Here is a 9493-nt window from a genome sequence, read left to right as displayed (position 1 = left end):
ATGAGGTCCCGAAAAGGAAAGCCTCCTACCAGCCGCGGATTGAGGCGTGATATCAGATTCTAATGAAACCGTTTTCTACTAGCGAACATAAGCGAATGCCTGGCCACGTGAGGTAAATTAGGGTTTGGTTATAAAACGTGGAAGTACATGTTTAAGACACGCTTGCCCGCATTGTTACTTCTCTGCCGCCAGCACCGAGACTTGAAAAAAAAACTGACAAGGTGACATGAAGAGAAGGATAAACACCCCCTTTCTACGGGCATAACACTTGCGGGGTTTTGAATAAGGAAAGAACTTCCTATGTTAGTCACGTAAGGAAAAGAGACAACCATACCCGCAAAGACAAGCCACTACTGGGACAAGCCGTCCGCGCATGCTTTGCCTCACCAAACCGTGTCATGCCTTGCACCACCGTCCGCGCCATGATTGCCTCGCCAAACCGCGTCATGCCTTGCACCATCGTGCCACGCCATGACTTGCCGCGCCAACACCAACAAACTCGCCAAGCCAGCGTCACGATGTTCCCCTAACCCAGCCAAGGTGTTGCATGGCCAGACTAAGCCGATAATTTTCATCTCACCACTCCACGATCTGCACCACCAGTACAATTTATGCAAGACCTCCAACAAGGGAAGCACAAACTCCCTTTACCTCTCGAAAAAGGTTAGTCGGACCTTCCTGACCATCTTCTCACGACTTGTTGTTTTGATTTTTGTCCTAGCTTGTCACCATCTTATGCTTACCTCGCAACGATGCTCCCGTTCCGAGCTAAGCAAAGGACTTAATGTTGATGGTGGTTTTTAGCTTAGGGTTAAAATCGTAAAACTGCATATCTGACATGACGTCACTATGACCATTAGCACATTTATTGAATCGATCAGCATGCCTACGTAAGAATTACCAGGGTACCTTTTTTTTATGTGTCATGTTCCACCGCAGAACCCTTAATATTGACCGACATCATCTATGTCAAACCCTAATTCTCATGCTACCGTGCCAAGGCATGCCAACCATGCCAGCCGCACCACTTTGCCAATGGAAAACCATGTCAGCCACATCTCCGAGCCAAAGCATGCCAACCATGCCAGCCGCACCACTGTGCCAATGGAAAACCATGCCAGCCACATATCCGCGCCAAGGCATGCCAACCATGCCAGCCACATCTCCGCGCCAAGGCATGCCAACCATGCCAGCCGCACCACTGTGACAAGGGCAAACCATGCTAGCCGCACCATGCGCCAATGACATGCCAAACTCTTGGCCCCACCATACTAGCCGCACCATGCGCCAATGGCATGCCGAACCCTCGGCCCCACCATGCCAAGCCAATCGCACCTTACCTTGGCCCCAACTATGCTAGTCGCACCATGCGCCAATGGCATGCCAAAACCTTGGCCCCACAATGCCAAGCCAACCACACCTTTCCTTGGCCCCACCATGCCAAGCCTTCCGTACCAAACCCTTGACCCCACTATGCCAAGCCATCCGTGCCATTTGCCTTGGCCCCACCATGCTGGCCTTCCCTATGCGGCTACCAAAACGAAGGCGTGTGACGATCAACGGCCACCCTTCCATCCTAGATGCACATCCTAGCCGTCCAAGTTACCAAACCACGTATGGTAACCTTTGGCCCAAAACTCTAGTTTTGGCCACGCCAAACCGCGCCAAGGCATGCCATGCCACATGTGCCAATGGCATGCCAACCACCTCGCTGCGCCATACCATGCCGGCCTTCCCTATGCGGCTACCAAAAAAAAGGCGTGCGACGATCAACGGCCACCCTTCCATCCTATATGCAAATCCTAGCCGTCCAAGGTCACCAAACCACGCTTGGTAACCTTTGGCCCAAAACTCTAGTTTTGGCAACGCCAAACCGCGCCAAGGCATGCCATGCCACATGTGCCAATGGTATGCCAACCACCTTGTCGCGCTACACCATGTCATCCTTCCCTATGCGGCTACCAAAACGAAGGCGTGCGACGATCAACGGCCACCCTTCCATCCTAGATGTGAATCCTAGCCGTACAGGGTTGCCAAACAACGCATGGTAACCTTTGGCCCAAAACCCTAGTTTTGGCCATGCCATATCGGCCTTCCCTATGCGACTACCAAAACGAAGGCCTGCAACAATTAACGGCCACTTTTTCATCTAAGGTGCAGATCTTAGCCGTCCAAGGTTACCCGCTAACGCATGGCAACCTTTGGCCTTAGTTTGGTCACGCCTAAACAAAGCCAAAACCCTAACTTTTGGTCGCGCCTAAACTAGGCCATATTAAAGCCATACTGATCATGCTTTCATGCCACTGGCTACCAAACGAAGGGTTGCCATAATCAACGGCAACCTTTCCTCTTAAGATGCAAAATCTCTACCGTCGACGGTCACCACCGAGCCGGCAAGTCTCCCAAGCTCAACTTTCCAGACAACAACAACGTGCTACATGTTTTCCATGAAAACACTCGAGACATCAACGCATGTCACAAACTGGGGGATGCTCATTGGGTATTGGCTTGGAGGTTTACAGTGTGCGGCGTACACTATGCCCGTTATAAGAAAGTGTCATAAGGATGAGGCGGTTAGTAAATACAGGGAGTAACGGTGAAACGCTTTCTTTTATAGAACATCAATTCCAGGTGTTACCGGTTACCACCTCCTCCCATTTACTCACCCGTTTTCCATTTCTTAATGAGACCAGAGTACGTTTCACTTCGACTTGTATAAATAGGCATTACATATTTCCACCGAAAATAAGTTTTTGGTCAGGAGCATAAACACTTAGAACTCATCTGTTAGCTTTCCCACCTGTTAGCTTACGCTTTCTGATACAAGTCAAAATAACTACTCTTCCAGAATCAACTATTCTGGTCTCAATACTCTCTTTGCTTCCCTCCCCAAAACCAACCCTTCTCCTCCACTTTGTGACCGAAGCAAGTCTGGAACGGCCATTTCTTGGTTTAGGCCGGACTTGTACAGGTTGATCTCTCGAACCTAAAGTACTCCCTTGCAGTACATTGTTTAGGGTTTAGACTTGTTTCTCACCCACATCACACGAAATTACCGAAACCAGCAGAAACTGTTTTCATCCTCAAACACATGGTAAATACCAATGATTTTATAAAAGACAACTATGGTAGGTGGGGTCCCATTCTTAAGAATTATATTAGTGATGTGATTGTTGCTGCAAAAAGAGGTGGTCCTCCTATTTATGTGAATGCTCATGAATTACAAGTTTTGGAGTTGGGTGTATGTCTTACTAGAGAAAATCCATCTTGCCATTGGTTTGTTAGTGAATCATAACCTTTTGGTTAAGAAGGAGGGCTCCCCCTGGATTCTTTTGCAAATTTGGAGAGGGATGTATAGGATGATGTCATATTTCGATAATTTTTGAGATCTGTCATATTTATAGAGAGACGAACAAAGCTGCAGATCTATTAGTTTATTATCATCCTCTATCAAATGGGTGAATGTGAATCTTGAAGAGTTTTCTCCTGAGTTGCGCGTTATTTTGAAGGAAGATAAGGAGGGGCAAGTTGTACAGGCAAAACAATTCAAATTTTTTTTTTGGTGTGTGTGTTTTTGTTTTTGGTTTCTAAAGGGTCCCTTTAACAGTGATTTGAGTTCGAAACTATGATCTACATAACGGGGGATTTTTATTTCCTTATTTTACTAACTACCTGTACTTGTAGTAGATCTTTGTGAATATAACCTTTGGGTTTGAGTCCAAATTTGTGCATCCCTCTAAAACCGGGGTGTACATTTCGGTCCTTCCTATTGGAGGAATAATCTGTCACAAAACTATGAAGTTTGGCTCTGTGAAACACTTGAAATTTTACGGACATAGTCTAATCAAATTTTTATGATTAGATTTTTGATAATGCCGATGATCATACTGACAGGGATTAGGTATATGCATTATCGGGTCAACTATTGACAATCTAAAAACTTAAGTAATGTTACACTTTTTGTATCCAAATGATTAAATTAGGCGCCCAATTGACACAAATCTTTGTTTTTTCTCAGTATTTCTCCAAAATTAAATCCGAGAATTTTTTCTCATAAAGAAAAACCAAAACAATTCAGGTTTTATAAATCTGTGTTTTAACATGAAAGAGTTGGATTTTATATCAGAGAGAGAGAGCAGAAAGGGCGATTTTTTACTTCAATCATGCTATTTTGACTTTTCTAGGTTTATGAATCTCTTCTCCTTGGCGTTTAATTTTCATTCTCATGGATCTGTTCTCAGAGATTGATTGATGCAACTGATTTTAATGGATTATTTTCGGCTCTAATTTCCGATTTATATTGTTTTTCTCTCTTGATTGAGTTTACCAGGTAACTTTCCCTTAGTGCTCTTTTGGTTTGATTTTCTCTTGATCCTGTCTCAAGCTTGATCGCATTTGTGGGGGTTCAATCATTGTTGTTTTCTTTGATTTATTATTTATTTTTTGAGTGTGATTTTTGCTCATTCGTTAGTAGTCTCCTTATCTATCTGTGTTTTTTTTTTGTTTTTTTTTGAACTTTGTTGGTTCGCTTGAGAGCTCATGAACTCGTTGTCTCTGCTACTTTACTTGGTTTTATAGTTGTGGTGTATTTACAATAAAAGTTCCTCAATTTTCATCTTTAGATGTTAAGTTCTTCTAGCGAAGGACCTCAACAGGGAGGTCCTTATTTGTTCATGAAAAATTCTTCGGCAAAAAGAGTTGTTTCAGCAGCTCAGTTGAGTGTTCTGCCTCTCATTTTATTAAAGGGGATTTGCCTGCAATTAAGCTAACTAAGAGTATGTATAGTAAGGGTTTGAATCAGTGGAAATTTGGTCTCATTGGCAGGCTAGATTTAAGCAAAGTTAAGCTAGAAGTAGAAATAAATTTATGAACCTGCCAATGGGATCTTGAAGGTGAAGTCAAACTAATTCCAATCGGAAGAGGGTTCTTTGTTATTAAGATTGATAATGAAAAGGATAAGCTAAAGATAAGTTCTTGAGGTTCATGGAAGGTGGCTGAGCAATATATGCATGTTAGAGATTTGGAGCCAAAATTCAATCCAAACAACCAGAGAACTTCTCTCGCAAGGGTATGGATTAAATTTCCAAGTCTAAGTTTGGAGTATTGGACGGAGAAAAATTTGTTGGCGATGGCTAAAGCTTTTGGCAAGCCAATTCAGATAGATCACAACACCCTCTCTATGAAATTTGGTTTCTATGCTAGTGTGTTAGTGGAAATTGATATTGCTAATAAGATTCCAGACCAAGTTTGTGTTGGAGAAGATGATAACTATGAATGAGTTTGGAAACCCACCGAGATCCAAAAAGTCCCTATGATTTGCTCACATTGTAAAATTGTGGGACATTTGGTATCGGAATGCCGGTCAATTAGAAAAAAATGTGTCGAATGAAATTGTTGACACTAGTTTTTCTTATGAGATTGTTAAGAAGAAAAAAAGAGATCTAATAAAGCTAAGGAAACTCTATCAATATAGGTGAGTCAGGAAGGCCTTAAGATAGATTTAGAAAACAATGGTCATCAGGTTATGGAAGGTGCAAGCACCACTTCAAATGACCTTTATGTTCCTCCGGGATTTGAAACCCAAAACAGATTTCAAGGATTGGAAGAAGAGGAAGAAATTGTTACAAGTAAGTTAGAAATGGAAGACTCTAATACTAGCTTCACAAAGCTGTCCTCCTCCGAGTCAGCTTTGAGCTCGACAAGAAAGTTGAGCACAAAAGCTACAGGTATCTTCCCTAATGGTACCTTTGGTATTTTAAAGGCAAAATATAAGAATTGTCCGAAAACAATTAACGATTCGAATGAAAATTCAGTTGTTGGATTCAGTGAAATGGGTTCTATTAAGGGACTAGAATTTCCCATCTTCGAAGAAAGCTTGTAGAGGAATGTATGATGACCTTGTGAAAAATCATGATGGTTTAATCATTGAGGATGCGGAGGAGGCTCACAACTGACTTTTTCTGATGATTTAAGGTTTGCAAGTGGTAGTTAAAGAAAGGTTCTTAGGTCAACAAGTTGATTTGCTTTTAAAAGGACCATGAAGATGAACTGATTATGATTGCTAAGATCGACAAAACTTAAGGAAGAGAGAGAACAAATTCAATCATATTCGGAAACAATCATAAAAAGATTAGTCAAACTAGTGGTTTTCCAACTAACCAATTTCTCCAATAGGGAAGGCCGGAATGTGCACCCGGATTTTAAAAGGGAAATTTGGACTCTTTGGGTATAGCCCAATTAAACAAACAAAAAATAAAGTTAAAGGAGCCATCTTTTCTGAACCATGTCCCTTTAACCGGCTAATGAACCATTGCACAACATTTCCGGATCATATCGAGAATCAGGATTCAGAAGCCATTCTACCAAATCGTTTAAACGAAGATAGTATTCACAGGCCCAAGGTAACAGAAATGAGTATTCAGTAAAAGGAGAGCCAAGAGCTGACAATAACTGTATACAACAAGCTTCACAGTTCAACTAAATCACACAAACATCTCAATTACCGGAAAACTAGTATATAAATATGCCACTGTGGAACTTTAAAGTTAAATACTAACTAGAAACGAAGAAACAAAATACAAAATATCTTTCGATTGTGTATCAACACTCTAGAAACCGACGCCAAAACCTTAAGCTAAATGAGTTCTACTATCAAAATAAACAAACTATTCGGTGTATACTCAATTCATTGCATCATAATCATCCCTTTGCTCATTGTAATCCAAGACTTTAGTCTTTATCTTGGATGTATCCACCCACGTGACCAAGTCTTCCATGTTTCTCGTCACAAGGAAGGCAGGATCCGTAACTGTCTCTGGTCCAACCCGGATGTGCCCTTGCTCAATGAATGTCACAGCTTCTCTCAAATGTTCAGCAAATTTCAAATGAGTCAAAACAGTTGCTAATCTTCGCCTGCACATTTACCGGTTAATAGGTAAAAAGAATAAATCAGAAGAAAGGGAACATGAGATATTTCTAGTGCCAACGGTGACTAAGAATAATGGTAAAAAGGATATCTTAGATTCTTAGTTAAACATGTTTTAAGTACACACACCTGCAAAAGGAAGATACGGACAATTTGTCACAAAGAGCCAAGCTCTTCCTGGTAGGGATGACACCCATGTTATACCTGCAGTATCAACATAGAACCATCATCAACACATGGTTTAAACATACAATATTATGGAACTATCTTACATGATGTGATAGGGACCATTACAACTAAGCAAAAGAAATATCATAGACTAAGAAGTTCAATACTCTGCACCACATAATACACGCCGTTGTTTAGTCTTTACTAAGCTGATGTAGCCTCATGGAGATCATAATCATATATACATAGATCTTTTCATTTGACAACGATTTGAGGAGAGATGTGTATTGGCAATTGACAACAACAAAATAGGTTGCACGAAAAAATGTGCTTGTATACCATTACCATGACCCAAGTTCCCATTTCTTCAACTTTTCTACTTTTTCACTCACAAAATTCCACTCTAGACCTGCAACAACTCCTCACACTCCCAGCTAATGGACTGAATAGTGAACCGGTTAAGGCTCAGCATAGACTGAGAGACGTCTCTAATCCAGGTCAACGGACAAGACTTGGCAAAACCCACTGCATTCTGCAGTTCCATAAGTGGTCTCCAACTAAGATTGTATTGTGAATTACTTCTAACCAATTCAATATTTGAATTTCCCCTACCAAATTAACAAGATTCTATTTCTCGTTGCTGTCCTTAACACAAATCGATACATCACTCTAGACAACAAATCAATACATCATTCTAGACAACAAATCAATACATCGCTGGAAAGCCAGATGTGACAAGCTATTCAGAGACATTGTACAAAACCCGAAAGGCTGTTATAAGTTGGCAACAAGGAAATGGGAACAAAACATGCAAGCAACAAAGGAGTCACCAAGGCAACAACCTTCAACATTCCAGAGGAAAAGCAACAAATGGAGCTTTCCACCCTTGGGAACAATCAAAACCAATTTTTCTGTTAAACTAGATTGTGCCTTGCATATGGGTGCTATAGTGATAACTCTAAGAAACTCTTCTGGTTGGTGCAGGGAAATCAAGGTCCTGACTTACAAGGCTCAAAGGCGAATGAGGTTGAAGCACAGGCCATTATAGAAGCAATCCAGTGGACAAATTCGTTTGACAATAGGGTGCCTTGGTGGAAGAAAGAGGCGAAGGTACTGTCAGTAGAGGGAGACAACAACTTCTTGGACTGGAAAGCAATCACTATGATTGCAGAAATTCAGAAACTTCTTATGTCTATTAGAAGAGCCAACAGAGAACTCAATTTAAATGTTTGTAGTAAGAAAGCTAATCAGGCGGCAGGTGCATTGGTAACTCTGTCCAATGCAACTACACCCTGTAGCCTCAACTCTTACCCCCCCCCCCCCCTAGTACTATCTTTGAAGTTCTAATTTCTGACACTCAAAATGCCCAATGTCTTGAGCCTAGGCGAAACCCTCAAGCAGGCAATACTATGTACCCGCAAATTTACTAATGAATTCCTTTCTCGTATCAAAATAAAACAAACAAATCACTCTAGAATACAATAAGAACTGGACACTGCTAAAATAAGAATACAATAAGAACAAAAAATCGAAGCTTTTATACTCACAGCTTCTCAAGGAGTCTATCAGACATTTCAATCCGATAAGGGTCTCTTGGATCCATCTGTTTCAAAATGTTAACGAGCTTTTGCACCATCCGGCACATTCCATTATACCTAAAAACAACCCAAACATCAAAAAAGGGAAAAAACTCAAACTTGAGATTTAAAAATTAGGTTAAAATGGAATTCAGAAACTTACTTCTTGTAATCGTCTCGAGCAGTGAGATTATACCTACGAACAACTAGATTTTCTCTATGTCCGTGTTCTCTCTTGAAGACATTGAAATCAGTTTTTTTCAAGAGCTTCTGCTCATGAAATTTCAGTGATCTCATTGATTTATTCCTCTTATTTCCTCTTCTTTTCTTCCCAGATTTTTAGCAGGAAAACAGAGTTATTCTAATACAAGCTCGTAGCTTCTGCAAAACCCTAAATGGCTAAACCCTTCTGTTCAATGGCTGCGGACCCTGTTGGCTTGAACTTATTTAAGAAGGGTTCGGAAATAACAAATTTATGGGCGTGCTATCAACAAAAATAGGTTTAGGCCATGGACCTATTCAAGGGGTACTCAAAGGGGCAAGGTCTGGTGGGGTAAATTTCCCAACAGCTGGCTCATACAAAAGTATAAAATACGAGATTGTTATTTATTTATATTTGCTAAGGAAAAACCAAAAACAAGCTATTGAATGTCACCCTCAATAGAAAATGGAGAGCAATATATACAAATAAGAGCAAGTTTTTTGGTGGAATCCAATTTACTCCAAGCTTAGAAAATGTAAAGAATGTCAAGTATAATGATTTCCAAATTGATGTTATCCACATTTTTTCCAAACCATATTTTATGGTTTCGTGGAATCCAAA

The 9493-nt window shown here is 40.9% G+C and overlaps 1 protein-coding gene across 1 annotated transcript; it reads right to left on the bottom strand.

The window, feature by feature from the left end:
* Positions 1–6402: 6402 nt before the first annotated feature.
* LOC113304740 (U3 small nucleolar ribonucleoprotein protein IMP3-like) lies at positions 6403–9107 on the bottom strand. Its single transcript, XM_026553882.1, has 4 exons — positions 8834–9107; positions 8641–8748; positions 7055–7129; positions 6403–6912 (listed from the first exon to the last, which is right to left on the bottom strand). Exons 1-4 carry the CDS (start codon positions 8965–8967, stop codon positions 6681–6683), a joined length of 549 nt encoding a protein of 182 aa, XP_026409667.1. The 5' UTR covers positions 8968–9107; the 3' UTR covers positions 6403–6680.
* Between the last annotated feature and the right edge of the window lie 386 nt (positions 9108–9493).

Source organism: Papaver somniferum, chromosome 8 (assembly GCF_003573695.1).
Source record: "Papaver somniferum cultivar HN1 chromosome 8, ASM357369v1, whole genome shotgun sequence".
Classification (NCBI taxonomy): domain Eukaryota; kingdom Viridiplantae; phylum Streptophyta; class Magnoliopsida; order Ranunculales; family Papaveraceae; genus Papaver; species Papaver somniferum.
Note: the sequence above shows the minus strand (reverse complement) of the source record. Positions and strands in the feature narration are given on the sequence as shown.

Coding starts and splice junctions, on each gene's coding strand:
- LOC113304740 (XM_026553882.1), bottom strand. CDS start 8,967: ATGAGATCACTGAAATTTCATGAGCAGAAGCTCTTGAAAAAAACTGAT. Junction 8,749..8,833: donor GCTCGAGACGATTACAAGAA/GTAAGTTTCTGA, acceptor GGTTGTTTTTAG/GTATAATGGAATGTGCCGGA. Junction 7,130..8,640: donor GATAGACTCCTTGAGAAGCT/GTGAGTATAAAA, acceptor TTGATACTGCAG/GTATAACATGGGTGTCATCC.